Source organism: Octopus bimaculoides, chromosome 13 (assembly GCF_046866305.1).
Source record: "Octopus bimaculoides isolate indiv1 chromosome 13, ASM4686630v1, whole genome shotgun sequence".
NCBI classification, from domain to species: domain Eukaryota; kingdom Metazoa; phylum Mollusca; class Cephalopoda; order Octopoda; family Octopodidae; genus Octopus; species Octopus bimaculoides.
The window spans coordinates 28913291-28938858 of NC_142940.1; the positions used below are offsets into that span (position 1 = coordinate 28913291).

Here is a 25568-nt window from a genome sequence, read left to right on the forward strand (position 1 = left end):
AGTGCTACTGCCACCACCACCGCCACTATTATTACTACAACTACTACTACTATATTCATAGCTATATAATACAGATTATACCCACTTCTGTGTTGTCTTGGGTACTGTTGTTATCTTTGGGCTTCTTCGTGGCTGAGAAAAGAAAAAGAATAATTTTAAAATATAGAAATAAATAAGATACATGCAAATGTACACACAAATACATACATATTTACACACATAAACAATCAAATACAACATACATTCACATATATGCACACACACACCAGTATGCATACATACACATGGCATCAAAGTCAGTCACATCAGCACAAGAGGATTATTCATCTTTTGTGTAATGAATATTATCTTCTCAAAATTTTTCCATTCATAAAAACTTGGTAGGGAAAATTGGTTGTCTCCTTAGAATAAATGCAAGGAAGCATCTATAGTAGAGAGGATTGTAGTGATAATCAAACAGTGAAAAGGTCTAGTGAAATTTCTCTCCATAGTTCCACAACCTTTGATAGCTGACCTCAGTCTCTTGGCTAGCCATGGTGTATACAGTAGTAATTGTACATGTTGGAACTATGGAGAGAAATTTCATATGACCTTTCTTTTGAATGAAGATCTGTATCAATCTTATAATTGGCAAATGAAAATGAAGAGTCGTTAGGATCTAAAATATCCCAACTATTCACATTCCAGTGTTAAATAGCTATGACAAGACATCTTCATTAAGAAAAAAATCTGCTGTTATCCCTACTAATCTTTGAAACTGCATGTTAAATAAAAGCCAAAACAGACCAGTGGATTTCTTCCTCCAGAAAACCATAAACAACTTGATCTGTGACTGATATAACAACAATAATACTGAAATAAACATGCTGTCATTACACAAATGAACGGTAGCTACTCATGAACAAACAGAAGTGAATTAAGAATATACATATTTTAAAACACTACTAACAACAAAATTCAAACAGAACTTCATCATTTACAATTAATAAATAATAACATAGTAGAACAATTATTACAGAAAACCTACTGACTTGATGTTATCCATAATCAACTAAGTTGCCAAGGAATTCCAACTTTTGTACATTCAATGCTCAACTATACTGTGTTGCAGTTACTATTTGCCAACAGATGAAAGAGTAACAGAGAATGAGTGTAAAAGACACAACCAAAATCGATAAACTCTCACCAAACAAATGTCAGCATGGTCAGAAAAGATATTAGACAATTAATACTGTAATCAAGTGCAAATTGAATAATAAATTCATGAACCACCAGCTATGACTAAATGATGAATTATCTAAGGTCAACAAGAACTGTCGACAAGATAGCAGTGTTGTAAAATTAGTGTAAGCTAATTGCCTTTAAGCACATACTGTGAGTTGTAGGTAAAAATTTTCTCATAAAAAATTACTAGAAGATATGGCCATTAATTACAAGCTTGTAAATTGTGGCATTAAAGGCCACACCATCAAGGTCATGGAAACCCCTTTCCACAATGACCTAGAGTTACTTTGTAGGTAGGTGACTTGGAATGTAAACAAGCAACACAAATGTGATAGAATGTGTTAAATGAACTATGAGGTGATTACTGTGAAAATGTCTCTCAAAATCTATAATATTAACAATGAAAGTCTCTTGATCATTATTGCAAAACTTCAGAGCAGAAAATCCTGGGAAAGATCATATAACAATTCATGTTATATAGGGCAGCCTTCATTAATCTGTTCAAAAGAACAATGAATACTGAGCCTAGTGTGCCAGACAGGCTGACAGTTGTACATACAATGCTCATAGCTAAGAACCAGGAGTTATGCATGGCAAAAAACTGTTCATAACATAGTTGAATATAAGGTATAAGGTTTTCATAAGTTGTGAAGAACGCTGTTAATCACACATGATGACTAATGAGCAAGCAAAGGGAAAGAAAGGAATTTAGTGCTGTGCCAAACAGTAACTCATCAACAAAGCTGTTCTTAGAGAATTGAAGCAGCACCACCAAAATCAGCTGACTATCTGACTAGACTATTGAAAGACATTTGACTCTGTCCCTCACTCATGGATTCTAGAGTTACTATGCCTTGTCACATTTCCAACTACTGTAGTCAGTACCATTAAGAGGCAAAAAGTAGGCCCACAGAGCTACTTATAAGAACAGAAGCTACTACAATACTCCTTAACAGAATTAGGCCAACAACAGGAATATTTCAGAGTGACAGCTTAACTGTAGTGCTTCTCAGCCTAATGGTCAACCCCTTGTCAGCCTTATGAAGTAAATGCAAAGGTTATATGATAGGATTCACAGAGGAGAGAAAAATTGATTCCCCACCCTGGCACACAACTTGATGACTTCAAAGTACACCTTTCAATAATACTCATGACATCTAGAGACAAAATATTCTTGTAGGACATAGGAATGGAGTTTATCATGATAGGAGTTAATATTTATTACCCAAATTAGGAAAGATTGTTGACCAGGCAAAAAATGGGATACCAATGGTCGCTATATTTCCCCTCTCTCCATTCATGAATGTAATAAATACGTCAGACTCAACAAGAATATTGTGTACGTTGCTGTTAAGAATAGAATGATTAAAAAAAAAAAAAACTTCAGCAGACTTTGGAAGGTATGGAGGTCAGAGTTGTCTATATTCAATAAAACTATATCACATGATGTTTTTGCAGTACCAGTGCTAGTACCAACATTTGGGATACTCAACTGAACATGAAGAACTCTATAGCTTGGACATCAAGACTAGAAAGGTACTAACCACTACTGGTAATTTCCACATCAACACTGGCATTGATAGGATTTATGCTAAATGGAAGGATTGAGGTCACTGCAGATTGCTTTCAAGTGCCACATTGCATCACTTAGACAAAACACTGAACAGAAAAAAGAGAAATAAATATCATGTGTATATGCAAGAGTGAAAGTAATAGCATCATGAGGGCTATTTCATGTAAACCAAAGGGAGCAGAACTGATCTTATTGAACAGAGACTTGGAGGTAAAATACTCATCATGCCAGCAAAATGTTATGCAGGGTTATATATCTCACAAGCTAGAAAATACCAGCATTGATAGGAACAGTAGTTTTTCAGGCCCCATAATAGATATATCATATCTCGTGTTGAAGATAACGCCTCTTCTATTTAGCAATATGAGGTAACTACTAAACATTTGATCAAGAAGAAAGATAAGTATGCTTCTAGATCTTCTCTTTAAGAAAAAATGTTGATTGTGGAAGATATCCTCCATATCAGCAGGTGTCCAAAAATCACTGTAAGGTACAACCTACCCATGAGATAAAGTATTGTTATCAAAACTATCTAGAATATTATATGCAGCAAGGATAGCCACATCCATCTATATCTTTCAAAGAATACTATTGGAACATAAAAGCCGTAATCCAGTGGAAATACAATAGGCCAGATCTTGTCTATGGGACAGAGAGCAAAAGTAATGCTCTGTTATAAAGATCAGCTGCCAGACAGCTGTGAATCTCATAAAAATAGGGAAAAGGATGATATCTATCCAAAACTAATGTGAAACTTGTAGCTCTTATATACAAGTTATAGATTTTCATTTGCACATATTACCATAGGTGCTCTGTAATGATGCACACACTTCTGTACTAAAGTAACGTGGGCATTCACTACATGAGTTCAAATTTATCACACATATGTAATGGTTGGTATTATGATATATGTTGGAGTTGGCAGTTAGTGATTGTAACAGGTGTTGCTGCTGTAGATGTGCAAGATGAAAGAAGAACAGTGACCGAAGTTGTAAAGAAATATTTATTTACCATTACTTTGTATATATCCAAAACCACGATGGGTTGGTATGTATAATTAGTAAATGGAAAAGCATGTGCAGTAAAAAGAGTTAATTTTGGCCGGTATGTGTGTACACATTCTCATAGTAGTAATCCACAGACAGAGATAGAAGGATGTTGTAAGAGAAAAGAAACTGAGCTAGTGAAAGTTATAGAGTTGAGGGACTTTGTGTCTCATAGTTGGCTGATTGTAACCTTCTTTCTCTCTCTCTGGCCATTTGTCTTTTGTGGCTGTCTGCTTGTGGCCATGACTTTAGTTGATCTCTGTTCACTAACTGATGGGTACTCTCACTAACTGATTTTGCCTTACCAAATTCTAGTATTTATAACTATACAAAACCAGCTAGAAGGATAGACATATTGTTGAGAACAATAGATTTCGGTGGGGGTCTGTTATAGCCTAGTAGAGGTTAGAAGGGTCAAGTGGCAAAGACATAATTTCAGTTTAGTGAAGGCATCTGGTAAATGTAACTGCTGTCACTCACAGAAAAACTATTGTTTTACCGTGAGAAACATGCTGTTGAACTGTTAAGTGAAATTTGGCAATCGAGGATCGAATCCACACCATGCCGGCATGAAGCCATTACACACATATACCAACCAATTCAAATGCTGAAAAACACCATGAGCTGTCTTGACTTAAAGAAAAATGTCTCGTCATTTTGTTAGTGATTGACATGAATTCTGCAAAGGTAAAAATTTAAATAAACCTCAAAGACAAAATGAATACATTTACACACATGTTCACATACACAAATATACATATGCACTTAGATACATATACGGACAAAAATATCCTGATACAGGCATACAGCTATATGTGTACACACACACCTACACTCATATATACATGCATACACACTCACATACATACGTACACACATACATGTGTGTATGTATATAATTCCTTACGTAACTAATTAATACCTTAACACTAATTAATACTTTAAAACTACAGCCACTGTGTCTCTCATGTGACTAAACCCTTTCTACTATAGGCACAAGGCCTGAAATTTGGGGGTAGGGTCCAGTCGATTAGATTGACCCCAGTACGCAACTGGTACTTAATTTATTGACCCTTGAAAGAATGAAAGGCAAAGTCAACTTCGGCGGAATTTGAACTCCGAACATAAAGGCAGAAGAAATACCGCTAAGCATTTCACCCAGTGTACTAATGATTCTGCCAGCTCGCCACCGTTCTCATTTGACTAAATAATATCTCGTCAGTTATTAAGCAATTTAATATCACAGCCGTATAATGTTGTTTGGCTGACTTATTTAGCTTTTTACACCACAGCCATTATGTCTGTAGTGGCTTCATGCTGGCATGGTGTGGATTCGATCCTCGATTGCCAAATTTCCCTTAACAGTTCAACAGCACTTTTCTCACAGTAAAACAATAGTTTTTCTGTGAGTGGCAACAGTTACATTTACCAGATGCCTTCACTAAACAGAATAATGTCTTTGCCACTTGACCCTCCTAACCTCTTCTAGGCCACCAAAAGTTAGAATTGAGATAACAGGTACCACCAATGAAATCTATTGTTCTCAACAATAAGTCTCTCTTTCTTGCTATCTTGCGATAGTTATACATACAGAAAATTCCCAGGCAAAAATCAGTTAGTGAACTAAGACAACTAGAGTCATGGCCACAAGCAGGCAGCCACTAAAGACAAATGGTGAGAGGGAGAAAGAAGGTTACGATCAGCCAACTATGAGACACAACTTCTCTTGACTCTATAACTTTCACTAGCTCAATTTCTTTTCTCTTACATCATTATTCTATCACTATCTATGGTTTACTATTACAATAAGAACGTGTACACACATGCAGGCCAAAATGAATTCTCTTAACCTCACATGCCTTTTTCATTTATATTATTACGCTAACCTACCTGTTGTGGTATGGCATTATATTAAGTAAGAGTAAATAAATATTTCTTTACAACTTTGATCACTGTTCTTCCATTTCACACATCTGCAACAGCAACACCCGATACAATCGCTAACTGCTGACTCCAACATATATCATATTGTTTTACAGACTAACTTAACACTTTATTGTTAGTTGTCCTTCTGTACAACTAACATGAATGTCTGTTGTTTAAGTGAATTGTATGAGACTTAGAAAGAAGGCTTGTATGTGATGTGTCCATGTATAAGTGCAAAATTATGCAAAAAAATGTAAAGGGAAAATGTTTGTGAAAAATAAATTTGTATGTGCATATATGTATTTGTGTATGTATGTCTTTGTATGTGTGTGGGTGGTTGGGTGGAGGTTTATGTGTAGTGAGTATGTATATCTTCATGTGTGTGTATGTGTGTCATAAAGCAGAAAATTATGTGTATGTATAACAAAATAGAAAATTGTATTTTAAATTTCAAACATCATTTAGAGTAAGTGTAAATAAACTAAATTCTGTTGTTATCATAATACATGACTAGTACTGAATAAGACTTATCTAGCACAAACTTTCTCTAATAAAAACAAAGAAGTCATCTCCAGGATAACTTACCCTGTAAGAAATAGTAACCAAATTTCTCTCAAATCACATTCAGTTGTCATAAAAAAAAGGACACATAGGATAATGTAATCTTGGTTGGAAGGCATTACATCGGTACAGCTTGGCTTGGGCCCTCACCCTCAGGTGGAATCATAGAAACACTGCTATGACATATTGTATGCCAGTTTTCAACATCTGCCATGGCTATAAGCTTGAACTCAAGTCTTAGTGAATGGTTTGCCTTTTACAAGGCCTCTTGATCTTTGTGTCATGGCCATGCACTCCCTGTTTTCTTTTCTTCAATGTTGTAAGATCTTCAGAAGAGTCAATGTGATGCTGGATGGTTTCACAAACTCACTCAGTCATTATGTAGTCCAAGACCAAGATTCTTAAGATGTTGCAGTAACATCTCATTTCTAATGACTATCTTTCTCTGTATTTTTGCAATGTGAGTTAATGTTTTACATGAGGATGGACAGTACACATATATGGAGGAATTTGATTTTGTTTGTTCATTGTGATGTTCTTATCTCAATATAATGTTTTGAGTTTAATTAGTGTAGTCATTGTCTGTTGCATGTCTTGCAATGATTTCTGGTTTTGATCTCTTATTGATAATAACCATTACTTCTGATAGATCAGCTGCCTTTCCTGTTTTTATTGCCTTCATTGCTCCTACTACTTCTTCCCGACTAACCCTCAGGCCCCTTCACCACAACAGCTTCCACCCTCTGATCTCATTCATAATTCCCTCCATATGCTCTTTCCAAACTCTTCCCCTGTCCTCTCACTAAAATTCAACTTTCCATCACTCCCACTCATACATCTTTCTCCTTCAACATCTCTTCCATCTTTTTTCATTGATTTCATAAACCTAAACACTTTATCTGGGTTCCCATCCAGCCTGCTCAACTTCTCCTCAGCCTCCTTCCTCATAGATCTCACAACCACCCTCTTTGCACGATTCTTCATGTTATTATATTTGGCTTTCATTTCCTCAGTCCTATTATTACATAAAGCTTTGTGCACCTTGCTATCACATCCCTCACCTCCTCGTTCCACCACCACGTATTTCCTCGATTTCTCCTACACACTGTCTTTCCACACACTTCGTCACTTGCCTTTAGTACCCCTTCCTTAAAAGACTTCCACAAATCCAGTGCATCAATGCTTACCAACTCCCCAACTCTCTCCTCAAACTTTGCTCTTGTTTCTTCTTCCTTCAGTTTCCACACCTTTCTCCTCTCAACCATTCCCTTTTTCCTCTCAACCATTCCCTTTCTCACACACTTTTTAAACTTTCTTCTTATCCAAGTCAGCAACCACCAACCTGTGCTGCAACTCCCTTGGTATTGTCTACACATCTCTCAAATACTTTCTGTTTTCCATGCCAACCAACATGAAATCAATCACTGTGTCTTTCCCTCCTACACTGAAATTTATCTTCCTTTTCTTTGTTTTCCTAAACCATGTGTTCACCACACACAACTCCTCATCACAAAACTCCAACAGCATCCTTCCTTCCATATTTCTCTCCCCGATTCTGTTTCCTCCATGCACACCCTCAAAGCCCTGGATCCATTTCCCAACATGTCCATTAAAATCACCCATGCCCAAAGCCAATTTCAACTATTTTATGTAAGTCCCACTCATTTGCCATTTAATCAAAGAACCGCTCTTTCTCAGTGATCCCTCTTCTACTTTGTAGACCATACTCACAAATCACCCTCCCCACTTCTTTCTAAAATGCTAATACTACTGTCATCACTCTATCAGTGTTTCTCCTGACCTCCACTACCTTCTCACAAATTTCTTTCTTCACCAAAACTCCCATGCTTCCAGTCCCCTTGCCATTTCCTGACCACCACAACTTGAACCTTCTTCCCTTGACCCCCACAAATCTTGCACTCTGGCTCCTTCACCTAGCCTCCTGTACACATTACACATCCACCCTCCTCTTCCTCAATTCTTCACACAGGAAGGAGGATAAAAGAGTGGGAGAAAGAGAGAGAGAGAGAGAGAGAGAGAGAGAGCAGCAAAGAGAACAGGGAAGAAGGGAGAAAGTCTACAATTACAGGTGAGAGGATGAGAAAGAGGAAGAGAGGAACTTGGGATGCTAGAAAAAGAAGTATGAGGACGAGAGAGAAAGAAAGATGATAGAGTTGCTAAAAATATAAAAACTTACTGTTAACAAGTTAGGATGCATGGCGTTCAGTTACTCAGTAAAGGAAAAATGCATTAAATACTAAACTACATACATGTAGGACAGACACAGGACCCTAATTCTTCAGTTATCAACCAAAATGTTAATACTCAGTTTCATGCATTTAATGGGTGACTTCAACTTCCCCAACATCAAATGGCCTGAAGGTAACATAATCTCAGGAATGACATGCAAAGAGTGTAACCAAACAGAATCTCTTCTTGACATTACAAAAAATGCAGTTCATGGAGCTAACAATACTCTCCCCAACCAAGAATGATAACATATTAGACTTCTGTTTCACCAACAAGTTAAGTCTTATCCATGACATGAAGAATTATCTTCTCAGCAATCTTCTCAGACCAGAAAATGGTAGAACCAACATTGTATGGTCCAAAATCAATTAATGATGTATTCCACACAGATGGCACCCACACTTTGTCTAGTCTAAACTTCTACAAGGCTGACTGGAAGTCAATTCAAAAATGGATTATCCTACAAAATTGGGCTAAAAGTCTCTCTGTGCAAGCCATTGATATGAAACTTAAAGAATTCATGTCAATAATGCGAGCCATATGCATTAAATTTGTCCTAGAGAAGAGACCAACCACATACAAAAACATCATTTCTTGAGACAGGAGAGTCCTTATGAGACAGACACTAAAGATCTCCAAGCACAATAGCTTATTAACAGCAAGAAATCCCTCCAAGAAGAGAGACTTTCAAAGATTGAAAATAAACTCAAACTCTACCATGAAAAGAAAAGGGTTGAAAGAGAAACCAGGATAGTTAGAAAATATGAAAATAAATCCTGAAGTCTTCTACAAGTTTGCAAAAGAGTCTGCCTCAGTGCACTTCAAGATAGGGTCACTGTTTGAAAAAGACAGTTCTCTAAATGCAGACCCCAAGAGGATCAGTGAAGTGCTAAATAAGCAATTCTAGAGTGTCTTCAACTCTCCACTGGGTAACTGGCAAATAAGCAAGCTTAAAGGGTCCTTCAACACTGCAGACCTACATGAGAAAAAGGGAACCATTAATTACATTGACATAAAAGAGGAGGATATAATATTGGCCATTAATGAGATAAGCTCAAACTCAGCATTGGGACCAGATTGATTTCCATCTGTTCTCCTAAAAACATGCAAGAAAGCTCTTACAAAACCACTGCAGATACTTCTTCAGAGTTTCCTTGCATGTGGAAAACTTCCCAGACTGTTAAAAGAGGTTATCATGTGCCCTGTCCATAAAGGAGGAATGCTAAAAATTACAGGCGTATCTCTCTGACTTCACATGTTAGGAAGGTCATAGAACACATTGTCAGAAGGAGACTGATCATGTTCCTAAAAGAATAACTTACTCACAAACACACATGGTTTCCGACCAGGGAGGAGCTGTCTCAACAGCTACTACATTATGTTTGGGTACTGAAAACTGAAACAGCAGTTCAATCACTCAAATGTGGATGTGATATATCTCAACTTTGTCAAGGCCTTCGACAAAGTTGTTTATGGGATGATATGTCATAAACTACATGACCTTGGTATCATTGGAAAACTGGGAGAGTGGCTGAATGACTTTTTAAAGAACAGAAATTAGATAGTTGCAGCCAATGGTGCTCTCGCTAGGGAGACATCAATGTGTAATGGAGTTCCTCAAAGAACTGCACAGGGACCTCTACTGATTGTAGTGGCTCTCTCAGATACGCCCTCAATTGTACAGTCAGCCACTCTCACCAGCTATGCTGACGATACAATAGTGTCTCAGGCTGTCAAGGACCCTAATGACAGAAAAATTGCAAAATGACCTGCATACAATACACAAATGGGCTGGTGAAAAGAACAAGCAGTTCAATATTGATAGGATTCAAGCCCACAAACAGACTACAATCGGAATACATAGGACCAGGGGGAAGTGCAATCCCAGAGTTAGAATTGGTGCATGACCTGAGAATCTACATGAGTAGTGATGCAACATTCCATGTACACATTGCCAGAATGGCAACATGGTGCAGGCAAGTAGATCATCCCTTAGATTATTCAGAACCAGAAATAAGGATATCTTTCTACTTCTATATATATATTTATGGTGATGAAGCACGACCCTTGGACATTAGGCCTCACAGAGTCAATGACAAGTGACTGAGACCTTTGGAGATATGCTATGCTTGAAAAGACCTGGCAAGCCAAGTGAGACCATAACCAAGGCCAATGCCAGTGCGACATAACTGGCCCATCTAAGCGTACCCTTCAATCATTGGGCAATAAACTGCACTTGTTAAGACCTGTTGAGTCAAGTGAAGTCATTGTCATGGCCAATGACAGTACCACCTGAATGGCACCCATACCGGTGACATGTAAAAAGCACCATTTGAGCATGGATGATGCCAGTACTGCCTTCTGGTCCCGTGCCGGTGGCACATAAAAAGCACTATTCAAGCTGATCATTGCCAATGCTGCCTGACTAGCTCCTGTGCCGGTGGCACATAAAAAGCACCATTTGAGCGTGGTTGATGCCAGTGCTGGCTGACTGGTCCTGTGCCGGTGGCACGTAAAAAGCATCATTCAAGCGTGGTCATTGCCAGTGCTGTCTGACTGACTCCTGTGCTGGTGGCATGTAAAAAGTAACATTCAAGCATGGTCGATGCCAGTACCACCTGACTGGCCCTCTTGCCGGTGACACATAAAAAGCACCCACTATACTCTTGGAGTGGTTTGCATTAGGAAGGGCATCCAGCAGTAGAAACTCTGCCAAATCACATTAGAGCCTTCTGACTTGCCAGCCCTAAGTCAAACCAGACCAACCCATGCCAGTATGGAAAGCGAACGTTAAACGATAATGATGATGATATATAGGAGAGGCTTCCTATAACTGTAAAAATGTATATTTAATGTGTGTTGTTGTTTATATCTTTCCTGATGAGATTGATGCATAGCTCACCATAATTCTTCTTGTTTGACGTGTTTTGAACGCATCCATCGAAATATATCTAGAAGATATGAAGATATAAATGCTTTAATAACATCCTGAGTGTGTGTCTCCTTTTTCAATTTTTCCTATATATATATATATATATATATATATATATATATATATATATATATATATATATATATATATATATATATATATATATATATATATATATATATATATATACATATATATATATATATACACAGACACATATCAGCCACAGGAATATACACATCATTATGCATGCCAGAAAATCAGTGCTGTTCAATAAAGGTTTGACCTGGATGAAGCAATCAGACCTCATGGGCTCTAGTACATACAGGCCCTACCACAAGCCAAATGAGAGGTTAATGTACATCAACACAGACTCCTATCACCTACCCACTGTGTTCAAAAACCTGGTGAAGGGTATTAGCAAGAGGATCACAAACCTTCCCGCCAGCCAAGAAATCTTTGATGCAGTAGCCCCCTACTATAACAAAATTCTAGCTGCTAGCAGATTTAGAGACTACATCTCCTACATGCCAGGCTCCAAGAACTGTAGAAGGAAGAGCTGCAGGGATATCATATGGTTTGCACCCTGCCTTCTCTCTTAATGTAAAAACGTCTGTAGGTAATATATTCTTTAAGTTAATAGATAAACATTTCACGTGTTCACATAGGTATGGAGGTATTTTCAACAGGTGCAAACATAGAGTCTCTTTTAGCTTTACCCCCTATATTAAGAGCATTCTCAACTATGAGTAGAGGCTGTTCATACAGGGACTACACAGGGACCAATAGATGCTCAGTGAGAGGCCACTGCGAAACCAAGGGAGTTGTCTATGAAACTGAGGTACTGGCCGACTCTAATAACAGCAGCACCATCAGTAGCTCCCCCAATGATTACTACAGTAGCGGGGACGGCAGTACCATTAATAGCAGTAGTAGAAATGTGAACAGAGCCAGCAGCAGCACAATCGCCAGCCAGTGATAACAACAATGGCAGTATACCCTAACAGAAATAGCAGCAGAGCTAGCGCCAATGATATCTATAACAGCAGTGACAGTGCCTCTATCAACGACAATGACAATAACAACAGCAGCAGCATTACCAACACCAATGGTAATGGCACCAACACCTCCACCACCTCTAACAGCATCAAGGCCAACATCAACAGCGCCAGTAACAACAACAGCTGTAGCAGCAATGCCAACACCCAGTCACGGAGATACATCACCTGCCCCGGGAACACATTCAAACAACACCTCTCCAACCACAGATCCTCCTTTCGGGATACTGGAAAGGAGAACATTACATCATTAGCCAGCCATACATGGCAGCTGAAAGATGACAGGATTCTATACACAACATCATGCAGAATCCTAGAAAATCTAGGCCCCTACATAAATGGACCAAGCACTGTAAACTATGCATAGCAGAATGGGTGAGGATTCTAAAGGACTCCCTCGACCTAGGGAACATCCTTAAATACAGAATGGCGATCTTCAAACTGTGTTTACATTTCAGGGAATTCCTGCTTGCCTATTGGAACCCACAGGATAGCAGTGTCATGGGCGATTGATAGCCAGAGGAGACAATCCCTTGTTTTTGATATTGAGTAGCAAGGTCATTTCCTCCTCCATATTCTAGAGAGGCTACTCACTAGAAAGGCCTTAAGCCAACAGGCTTTGGGATCTGATATGTCATAAAGCTTAAGTACATTATGGACATGAAACTAAAGGCATTCTCATAAACCAGCCTATTCTAACTTTCATATTATATATATCATCATCATCATCATCATCATCATCATCATCATCGTTTAACGTCCGCTTTCCATGCTAGCATGGGTTGGACGATTTGACTGAGGACTGGTGAATCAGACGGTTACACCAGGCTCCAATCTGGTTTGGCAGAGTTTCTACAGCTGGATGCCCTTCCTAACACCAACCACTCCGAGAGTGTAGTGGGTGCTTTTACGTGCCACCAGCACGAAGGCCACTCAGGCGGTACTGGCAACGGCTATGCTCAAAATGGTATCTTTTCCGTGCCACCTGCACAGGAGCCAGTCCAGCGGCACTGGCAACGATCTCGCTCGAATGTCCTTACAGGTGCCACCGGCACAAGTGCCAAGGCACCGGTGCCATCACGATTTCGCTTTTGCTTGCCTCAACAGGTCTTCACAAGCCGAGTTTCTGTTTCCAATGAAGGAGACGACGTTGGCATGGGTGCCATCCGTTGAAATTAGTTCGATTTCACTTGCCTCAACAGGTCTTTGCAAGCGGAGTTTAGTGTCCAACGTAGGAAGGTACACATCTTAGCAGAGGCCTTGGATTTAGGTCTCACTTGGCTTGCCGGGTCTTCTCACGTACAGCATATTTCCAAAGATCTCGGTCAGCAGTCATCGCCTCGGTGAGGTCCAATGTTCGAAGGTCTTGCCTCACCACTTCATCCCAGGTCTTCCTGGGCCTACGTCTTCCACAGGATCCCTCAACTGCTATGGTGTGGCACTTTTTCACACACCTATCCTCATCCATTCTTGTCACATGCCCATACCAGCGCAAACGTCTTTCTTGCACACCACAGCTGATGCTTCTGAGGTTCAACTTTTCTCTCACGGTACTTACACTCTGTCTAGTATGCACACTGACATTACACATCCATTGGAGCATACTGGCTTCATTCCTTGTGAGCCTACGCATGTCCTCAGCAGTTACAGCCCATGTTTCACTGCCATGTAGCATGGCAGTTCGTACACATGCGTCATACAGTCTGCCTTTTACTCTGAGTGAGAGGCCCTTTGTCGCCAGCAGAGGTAAGAGCTCTCTGAACTTTGCCCAGGCTATTCTTATTCTAGCAGCTACACTTTCAGCGCACCCTCCCCCACTACTAACTTGGTCACCAAGATAGTGGAAGCTATCAACCACTTCTAGATTTACTCCCTGGAATGAGACAGAAGTTGTTTTCTGCACATTTACGGTGTTTATAGCTCCTGGACATCTGCTACAAACAAAAACTAACTTCCTAGTTAACCTTCCCTTGATATTGCTGCACCTCTTATGTGTCCATAGCTTGCACTGGGTACATCTTATAGAGTTCCTACCCACGCCTTTTCTTCAGATCAAGCAGGGCCATCTACCTGAAGGGGTTTGTGTTTTGTCTACCTTCCTACTTATTAGGACTTTGGTTTTAGCTAGGTTGACTCTAAGGCCCTTCGATTCTAGTCCTTGCTTCCACACCTGAAACTTCTCATCTAGTTCTGATAGTGACTCAGCAATTAGTACAAGGTCATCAGCATAGAGGAGCTTCCAGGGGCATCTTGTTTTGAATTCCTCTGTTATAGCCTGGAGGACTATGATAAATAGGAGGGGACCGAGGACAGAACCTTGGTGGACCCCTACCTCCACCCGGAATTCTTCACTGTACTCATTGCCAACCTTCACCTTACTAACAGCGTCTCTGTACATGGCTCGCACAACTCTCACTAACCATTCTTCTATCCCTAGTTTCCTCATTGACCACCAGATGAGGGATCAGGGGACCCTGTTAAAGGCTTTCTCCATGTCAACGAAAGCCATGTACAGAGGTTTATCCTTGGCTAGGTATTTCTCCTGAAGCTGTCTTACCAGAAATATAGCATCAGTGGTGCTTTTCCCAGGCATGAACCCAAACTGCATCTCATCTAAACTGACTCGCTCCCTAATTAGTTGGGCTATGACCCTCTCCGTGACTTTCATTACCTGATCTAAAAGCTTGATACCTCTGTAATTATTTGTATCTAAAGCGTCACTTTTACCTTTGTAGCAGTTGACTATGGTGCTGCTACACCAGTCATTGGGTATGACTCCTTCGTGTATCACCTGGTTAACAATACGGGTGACTAGGCTATAGCCGACACTGCCAGATATTTTGAGCATCTCTGCAGTGATTCCAGATGGACCGGGAGCCTTCCCTGTCTTCATACTCTTAATTGCTTTATCTACCATGGTACTGTCAACTCGGATAGCTGGTCCCTCTGTTGGGTCGACATTCGGCAGTCTCTCTTTCTCCCATTCATTCTCTTTATTGAGCAATCTCTCATAGTGGCATCTCCAAACCTCTTTCTTTGCAGCCTTGTTTAGTGCAAGCATACCATCATCCATGCGAACACATTTCTCCCCCACAACATCACGATTCTCTCTCACACACTGTCTTGCAACACGAAATACCTCAAGTCTTCGGTTGTCACGGCGCAGAACATTGGCAAACTTTTTCTTATCTGCTTCCCCTCTAGCTAAATAAACCTGTTGCCTAGCTTCCCTTCTGGCATATATATATAAAGGGGGTAAATTATCCTGGCGGATACTGTATTGTCTCATCAAATGGTATAGGTACCTGCTATCCACAACAGTTCAATTACACAGTACTCAAGCTTAAATAGATACTGGTACTTGTTCCTATTCAGGATTGCAAATATTCCGTAGAGATATTGAAAACCAAGCGGAGAGTGGAGATTTATTCATATGCGAAACTTTTTTACTAAAAAGTTTTCTGCAGCATATATAACAATGACCAACATATGTTTCTATTGCTGAAACTGCACATTGCTCTCCATGCAATTATGCATCCTAGTCACTGCAATTTCATCAAAGGTCCATCACTTACAATGTTTTCAAATTGAACTAATTCAAACATGCTTCCTGCATTGGTATTCAATTGAAGATGATAGCATTACTTTTTAAATCGAATTGAATGCTTGTCTTATAATCACTTCTACTGGTATTACAGTTGAATTGTGGTTTTAAAATGTTTATATTACAATTAATTATAGCAATTTTGTTTACGTTTCACTGTATGGATTACATTATTTAATTCAGAGTTATTTCACTTATTTGGGGTATAGACCTTCAATTAATGTTATTGTAATTATTATTATAATTATATTTATTAGTATCATTTGCTTAAACAACATTAATTATCACAATCATTATTTCAACTAGCATAATTACTATAGCTGGTAAGTTATATTTATTTAAATTGTTTAAATGTATTTTTTATCCAGTGTGGAAATTTCATAGCCTGTTCCTGTCTAGTGTTTATATGAGTAAATTTAGAAGTGAAAATTTGGTACATTTCTTCCACACCAAGGTCACATCTATTATCACTTATTCCATAAGGTTTTGCCTAATTGCTTCCCAAGCAATTGAAAATACCTTGTTACTATCTTATAGTAATTGTATAAGTGATTTGGGCCACTGACAACATATAATACTTTTCCATACTTTTATTTTTTATTTATATTTTTATTTAAACCTACCTATATAACGGTCTTAATAGCTTGCCCTTTGTTTTTAAATCTAACTGACCAATTATATCGAAAGCAATAGGTGGTTGGTCTTTACAACATATCAGCAAGTAAATAATTGTATCTATCTATCTATCTATCTATCTATCTATCTATCTATCTATCTATCTATCTATCTATCTATCTATCTATCTATCTATATTGCTTGAAATGAGAAGTAGATAGACAACTGACAACTGATGAAGGGTCTTTCTCTGTGTTGACTTGTCCTGTTTACCATTTTTTCTCATTGTTTACATATTTCACTCATTTTCCCTCGTTTGTTTATATATTTCATGTTATTTGCACCGTTGGTGACGTCCTGTACCCATATATGCATATATATATATATATATATATATATATATATATATATATATATATATATATATATATATATATATATATATATATACTGTGGGGGACAAAAGAGTTTGCAGACCTATTTTTCCTCAATTTCTTTATTAATTTTGCTTTATTTTTTAGTTTCACCTCTTCCATCACTTGCTGGTTGCCATTCTGTTTTTTTTCATTACTACATTTTACGAAAAAACCCAGAATTTGATAATTGGTAAACATTTTCCTCTTTTCAGGTGAGCCAAAAGTTTATGCAGGTAACATAAATTTATTAATAATGGCTAAAGGAAAGATGTTGACAGATAGCGAGAAGGGTGAAATTGTTAAATTACTTGCTGCAAAGAAGTCTACATTAGAAATTTCAAAAATTTTGAAACGAGATCATCGAACTGTGAAACGTTTCGTCATTGACGGCAAAGATGGAAGAAAAAAGCACAAAAGTGGCAGACCAAAGGTGACTTCACCACGAGATTTTAGAAAAATCAAGAGGAGTGTGCTAGCAAACTCACACAACACAAGCAAAGCTATTTTCGACCATGCAGGAGTGTCTGACATCTCTAAAAGGACCCGAAATCGGATTTTGAAACACATAGCCGACCAGAGAACACCGACAAAATGTCCTCCTTTGAGTGATATCAACTGTCAGAAGCGACTAGCATGGGCCACTAAATATTTGAAAACCAATTTTTAAAATGTTCTCTGGACTGACGAGGCTAGAGCAACCCTCGACGGTCCCGGCGGTTGGACCAAGGGATGGCTTCTTAAAGGCAATAACCCACGCTTGCGATTCAGACGCCAACAGGGAGGAGGGGGAGTGATGATTTGGGCTGGGATTATTGGAAGTGAGATTGTTGGTCCTTTTCTTGTCCCTGAAGGTGTCAAAATGAATTCTGTGAACTACTGCGAATTTTTGGAAGAGAATTTATTGCCCTGGTTGAATTCACAAAATGATGCTGTCAACCAGAATCTCATTATTCAACAAGACAATGCCCCAAGCCATGCTTCTCGGTTCACAAAAGCTTGGCTTTCAGACCAGGGGATCTCTGGCGAACGTCTGATGGACTGGCCACCTCAGACCCCGGATTTGAATCCGATAGAGAACCTCTGGTCGATTCTGAAGAGGAAGGTTTACGAAAACGGGCATCAATTCAACAGTAAAAAAGACATTTGGGAGAGGATCAAGGAGGTATCTTCTGAAATCACATCTCAACAAGTGCATAAATTAACATCCTCTGTTGATAGGAGGCTGATGGATTTGATTAGGAATGGAGGAAAGCGTATAAAGGGTTAAATTGTTTTATAAATTTGTATTGTTTTGTTAATTGTTATTTGAGCAATAACTGTTGTTTTCTTGTAATATGTTATCAATATATGGTACTATTATCATAATGACACAATGTTTCAAATTATATTATGTTTAAAAATGTTATTTATTTCGAATAAATGAGTCTTGTAAACTCTTTTGGCCCATATTTCTTCCTGAAATTTTTTTTTAAATCCATATTTTCCCCCCAGAATATGATTATTTGGTTTCCGTCTCTAGGAATTTACTTTATATATTTGCATATCGAACAATGAGTAACATAGTTATTATATTGGAAAATATTGAAGCATAAATTTATCAATATATACAATTTGCAAACACTTTTGACCCCCACAGTATATATATACCAGCAGTATAGCCCAGCATTGCTCGGGATTAAGTTAGGATTATTAAGCTAATCAAGCACTTTGTTTCAAACCAAACTAAGTAACACCAACATCAAATTTGAGTGAAATCCGTTGAAATTAATAAACATTTGGCTGAAAATAGGTTGCAGACAATTTGATTGGGAAATCCATAAGGAATCGTTTTATCGATCTTTTCCACTCATCGATTGTTTTGGGGGGGGGGGGGGGAATTTAAAGCATTCAAAGATCCCATGAGTCCTAAGTAATGCCGGTATCAAGTTTGAACAAAATATGTCAAAACTGGTAAAAGTGATGGTTGAAAATGGGGTGTAGCCAATTTTAGTGAGAAATCCTATACTCACTTTTACTCTTTTACTCTTTTACTCTTTTACTTGTTTCAGTTATTTGACTGTGGCCATGCTGGAGCACCGCCTTTTTAGTCGAGCTAATCGACCCCAGGACTTATTCTTTGTAAGCCTAGTACTTATTCCATCGGTCTCTTTAGCCGAACTACTAAGTTACGGGGACGTAAACACACCAGCATCGATTGTCAAGCGATGTTGAGCGGACAAACACACAAACATATACACACACATACATACATATATATATATATATATATATATATATATATATATATATATATATATATATATATATATATATATATATATATACATATATACGACGGGCTTCTTTCAGTTTCCGTCTACCAAATCCACTCACAAGGCTTTGGTCGGCCCGAGGCTATAGTAGAAGACACTTGTCCAAGGTGTCACGCAGTGGGACTGAACTCGGAACCATGTGTTTGGTAAGCAAGCTACTTACCACACAGCTACTCCTACGCCTATATAAGGAATTGGTTTATCGATTTTTCACCCCATAAGGAATCAGCTTATTGATTTTTCACTCCCAATATGACTTAATCGATCACAACATTGCTGATTAAAAAAATCTACATTTATAATTTAAAGTTGGTTTTCATACTCAACCCAGTTCTGCAGAATCAGTGTCACAGCGGGAATGCATGGGTTGGGAGTTTGACCGGCAGCGGTGATCAGGTTGCCCATTGCTGGCCGTTTTGAACCCCACCCCCTCATCTAACCCTCCCCCCACCCGGATCATGGGTTGGGAGCTCTTCTTGCAAGGAAAATAGAATGCCCAAAAGAACTCCTGATCCTCTGTGTCAGAAGAGGTTATGTTTGGATCACAACTAAGCCTTAACCTAAGCCTAAGCTAACCTAGCAAAAAGGGGCCTGGGAGCCTCTAAAAGACAGCAACTAATCCCCATCTAGTCTTAACCCCTCCTAGGGGTACTATCAGTCAAAGATGCATCGAAGATATGCATTAGAGAAGACTGCATTGAAGATCTGCATTGGAGAAGGTTGCATCAATGGTTTGCATTGGATAAGGATGCATCGAAGGTTTGCATTGGAGATCTGCAGTGAAGAAGGTTGACTCAAAGATTTGGATTGGATAAGGTTGCATTAGAAATTTGCATTGGAGAAGGTTGATTCGAAAGTTTGCATTGGGGATCTGGATTAGAGTAACTTAGGAAAACTTACCAACAGCCTTAACAAAAAAATAAGGGGCTTGGCCCTTCTAGCCTAACTCTATGAGCAACTTGGCCAAGCACTGATATCGGCCGAGTGAGTATTGTTGTTGGAGAAGTCAGCATTGTCCAATAAAGAAGAGGAAGAGTCCATGAGTCATGCTGGCCATGGTATGAGAATATGTCCGGCCAATGCTTCCGGATCACCTGTCTATAACCACATTGGCTGCAATGATGACTTGTTCTTCTTTCTACGTCAATAAAACTTCACTATAGACAACATTGTGTGTTCTGCCCTGTGGAGAATACACAAAAAGAGCGTTTCTACTCCCCATACGGGAGCAGGCCATATAAAGTTGCCCCTGTGAAAAGCACGGCTCCCCTAAATGGATGACCACCTCTGATAATGTTTGGCCTTGGGATTTGTTGATGGACATGGCGATCTGTGGATGTTAAACGGCATGTCTGACTCTGAGGGATAAAGGTGCATCCTTGAAATGAAAGTAAAGTGGGCCGTCAGGGACTTGACTACCAAGCAGATCCCATTGCACTGTTTAGGCGGATAAAGCATGTACTCTTTATCCCATTTGAGTTTTATTGAATGATTGTGTAAAATTTTCTTAAGAATAGGATATATTGTAAGTCTAGACACACACAAACACAGACTTGCTGTTGTTGTTGTGATGCGTGTACTCTTTATCCCATTTGAGTTGTTGTTTTGAGTGGCAGGAGCTAAGTTTCAGCGAACTTAAATAGCATGTTCGGAACTCGTATCTAATGTTGAAATGCCACATTCAAAAAATGCTTTAAATCATATAGGAAGAAAAATGGCTACAGTACAAAGTTATTGATTTGCTGAGAAAGCAAAAGTACATACAGAGAATTTCATAAACAGAAATGAATAAGAATGTTGTGGCTGAAAATAACAGTCAAATAAAGAATTTAAATATTAAAACAAACAGAAACTAAGAAACAAAATGTGCTAGTTACTAATTACATCGCCATTCGGTTTAACTTTTCCAGGCATCCCCATCGTCTAAACATCTCCCCAGCTGAACTCTCGGCCCTTCGATGTCTCTGACGCCGCACTGACATCATTATAAAACCAGCCGACAAGGGTGGAGCCATGGTGATGTAGTGTGCGGACCTCTACAAGGCCGAAGCTCTCCGCCAACTTCAAGACACTTTCTTCTACTGCCCTCTGCCCTCTGACCCCACGCTCAGCTACCAACAGACTGTCCTCCATTATCCATGGCCTCATCTCCTCCTCCTGTCTCCCCCACCGCCTCCAACCTCATTGTCCGCACACCCACCCATTACTTCCTCCCGAAAATCCACAAACCTAACAACCCTGGCCGCCCCATCGTCTCCGCCTACAACTCACCCACAGAACATATCTCCAGATATCTTGACTGTGTCCTTGCCCCCCTAGTGACTTCACATCCATGACACCAACCATGTGCTTCGTTTGTTCAACTCGTTCTCCTTCCCTCCTGGCCCCTCTAAATTTTTCTTCACTCACAACATCCAGAGCCTTTACACGTTGATCCCTCATCACGAGAGGCTGCATGCTCTCAAACATTTCCTTGACCTTCGACCCAACCCCCCACCCGACAGTTCCACACTTGTTCATCTGGCCGAACTTGTCCTCTCACTCAACTGTTTCTCGTTCGCTGGTGATTTCTACCAGTGAGTCTCGGAGTGGCCATGGGAACGAGAATGGGCCCCAACTATGCGAACCTGTTTGTTGGCTACGTTGAGGCCCAAATATTCTCAAGTTTCACTGGTCCCACTCCCGAACTATACGGCTTGACAACTGTATTGGTGCGGTCTCACTCTCCCGTGAACATCTAGACTCATTCCTCTCTTTTGTAAAATCTTTCCATCTTGCCTTCCACTTCTCCTGCACTATCTCTGACACCTCTGTCTCCTTTCTTGACATTTCAGTCAGCATTCATCACTCCACTCTCACCACCTCCATCCACTACAAACACAAAGACTCACACTCATACTTCAACTTCTCCTCCTCCCACCCTAAACACACCAAGCTTTCCATTCCCTATTCCCAATTCCCTATTCCCAATTCCTCCGTCTATGCAGGTTCTGTAGTGGCAACAATGACTTTGAGACTCAGTCTCAACTCATGACCCCTGACTTCATCCTACGTGGATATCCCCTCACCGCTATCTACACCACCCTTGCTATAGCGCGTTCCATGGACCGTGCATCTGCTCTCTCCCACCAAACCTGCCCCGCCATCTCCCGCCTCCCTTTTCCCCTCACTTACCACCCCACCACCCTACCTTTTCAACGCACCATTCTCTGAGCTTTCCGGCGACTCCAGTTCGACCCTTCCACCTCACACATCTTCCCTAACTGACCCCTCCCTTCCTTCAAACGAGCCCACAACCTACGAGACCTCTTGGTCTATAGCTTCTTCCCCAACCCAACCCGGCTCGTTCTCCTGCTCCCGCCCATGCTACGGCACTTGCCCTTACCTCTCCAACACCACCCTCCTCACCGGCACCTATCATCGACCCTTTCACATCACTAACTCCTTCACCTGCATTTCTACCAATATCATCTGCATCTCCTGCTTTCTCTGCCCTTCTCTATACATCAGGCAAACGGGACGCCGCTTGGCTGACCGGTTCGTGGAACACCTCCGAGACATCCGACTTGGCAATGACACCTCGGTCTCATGCCCTTTCTGCTCTACCGGTTACTCTTTGCAACACCTGTCCGTGTTCGGATTGTCCTTGCACAGGGGCCATCCGGACTCCCGTTTGTGCCATGAACAGTGATTAATCTTCTCTCTTCGCTCCTTTGCGCCCCATGAGCTCAACTCTCCTCCTCTAACCTCCTCCCTTTGCCTCTCTCCCCTCACACTTACTTCCTCCCACCAACCTCTCCTCTCTTGCTCCGACTTCTACTTCTCTTCACTCCCACTCTTTCTCTCTTTTCTTTCCTACCCACCTTCTCCTTCCCCTTCATCGTCAACACTCCCTCGTAAGCCCACCCCACCCCTACACATTCCAACCCCATCTTCTCTATTCTTCCCCTCCCGCACACCCACTCCGCCATACCCCACTTCTACCCCCACCCTCTGCCTACCCACATACCCCACCTCCCAACACACCACACCACTACACCATACCACACAACACGTCACATCACAACACACCACCACGCACACACACACCAGCACTGAACAATTCCCAGCCTCACATTTTCACACCTACACATATACACACGCACACATCAAGATCACCAGTCCTCTTTCACATGCACATACGAACTCTCTTACACAGACGCACATGCACCTTCGTTTTGGGATCACTACTACTTTATTATCTCCCTTCTTCCTAGCTCTCCTGTGTGACACTTCTGTCCGGCATTTGCCATGATAGATCATTAGCCACTACGCATTCAGTTTTATTTCTCTCCTTTCTTCCTGTGTTCCTTTCTTTAGAAGAGCGTAGGCTCGAAACGTTAAAGACTTTTTCATTTCCCAAGCGTTATACTAATACATCTGTTTGTTTTCTACATCACCTGTCATTATCGTTTGTTTTTTTTGTGAATTCTCCCCCCACCCCATATATATAAATATATATATGTGTGTGTGTGTGTGTGTGTGTGTGTGTGTGTGTGTGTGTGTGTGTGTTTGTGTGTGTGTATATATGTATATATATATATATACATATGGGTGTTTATGTATGGATACGCTAATGTATACACGTATGTATGAACTTCTCCCTTCCCCCAATAGCAATATTACAATACTGTGAAATGGCTACAGGTTTTTTATCTTTTTTCTACTTTTTTCTTTTCATTTTCCTTTCTTTTCTTTTACCCTTTTTCTTTTTTTTACGTAGATTTGTGTGCAAATATATATGAATCATGTGCTTGTATTTGAATTTATATATCTTCAATACAACACAATGTTTGATCCGTTTTGAACTTTTCTGAATTTTTTGAACTTTCTGCTTTTTCCTATTGCTGTTTTTTCTTACTCTGTCTTTTCTCAATCCATACATTGTTACTTTACCTCTCTCTCTCCCTTTCTTCTCCTGTCTGACCACCTCTGTCCAGCCAGCCAGCCAGCCAGCCAGCCAGCCAGCCAGCCAGCCACCATGATCGACTACTAGCCATTAAAGTTTTTTTTATTCTTTCTCTGTCTATTTTCTCATGTTCCTTTCCTTTGAAGAGCGTAGGCTCAAAACATAAAAGACTTTCTCACCTTCCCGAGTGTTAAACTAATACACCTGTTTGTTGTTTACACACCTGTCTTCATCTTTTGTTTTTTTTTGTAAATTCCAAACACAATTGCTATGTGGAAGGTGTTTATAAGTCATTTAAAAAACACACAAAACACTTCAACATTTAAATTAAACACCTTCCACGCTGCAATTTTTTTTTCAGCACACGATCTCAGATCAGGTCACTTATTATGGAAGTACATCTCAGTAATATATATATACTAGCAGTATAACCCGACGTTGTCCGGGTGTGACTTATTACGCCATCTACGATAAGTCTTGCTAGGTGAAAATCAATTAAAAAAGAAAGCCTTACAACGAAAAAACCCTTATGATGTAAATATGTTCATAATTGAAAAGACGATGAAATTAATAGGGAAAGTCTGAAGGTTGTTTTGCGTAACATTATTAAGCGTACATAAATTTCATCCATCTAATTGGCTATACAAATGCTTGTGCAAAACAACTTTTTGCGCTACCCTGATTATACATAGCAGGGTAATCCCTTTTCGCAGGAGGTAGGACGGTAATTTCTGATGAAGCAATTGCTGGTGATCTGTTGCTACACAGTTCTGCCAGAATTCTATCAGATTGGTCAGTAGATGTTGAAGCACCATTTTGCATTATGTTCAAAGTAGCTTCTGGAATGTGGTGAATTGGTGCAGTCTGTTGCTGTCTTTTTAAACTGGTTGCATTTTTTCCCCAACAAACTCTCTTCTTTGGAGACATAATCTATGTATATATTAAACAGAACAACAAAAGTTATAACAGATGGCAGGATCGGTAGTTTTCACATTTCGGTAATTTTTCAGATTAACACCCGCACGATTACCTAACCCTAACTCTAACCCTAATCCTAACCCAAACCCTAACAACTAACCCTAAAACCCTAACCCTGACCTTAA

At 39.8% G+C, this 25568-nt stretch overlaps 1 protein-coding gene across 6 annotated transcripts in view; it reads right to left on the minus strand.

Moving 5' to 3' along the window:
- The window catches only part of LOC106870161 (coiled-coil domain-containing protein 169), a 310407-nt gene that overhangs the window by 177002 nt on the left and 107837 nt on the right, over nt 1-25568 (minus strand). For all 6 annotated transcript variants that reach the window (XM_089361602.1, XM_089361601.1, XM_089361603.1 and 3 more), the window contains exon 4: nt 86-132. In XM_089361602.1, the coding sequence (XP_089217728.1) occupies nt 86-132 (47 nt within the window). The remainder of the gene's footprint in view (nt 1-85; nt 133-25568) is intronic.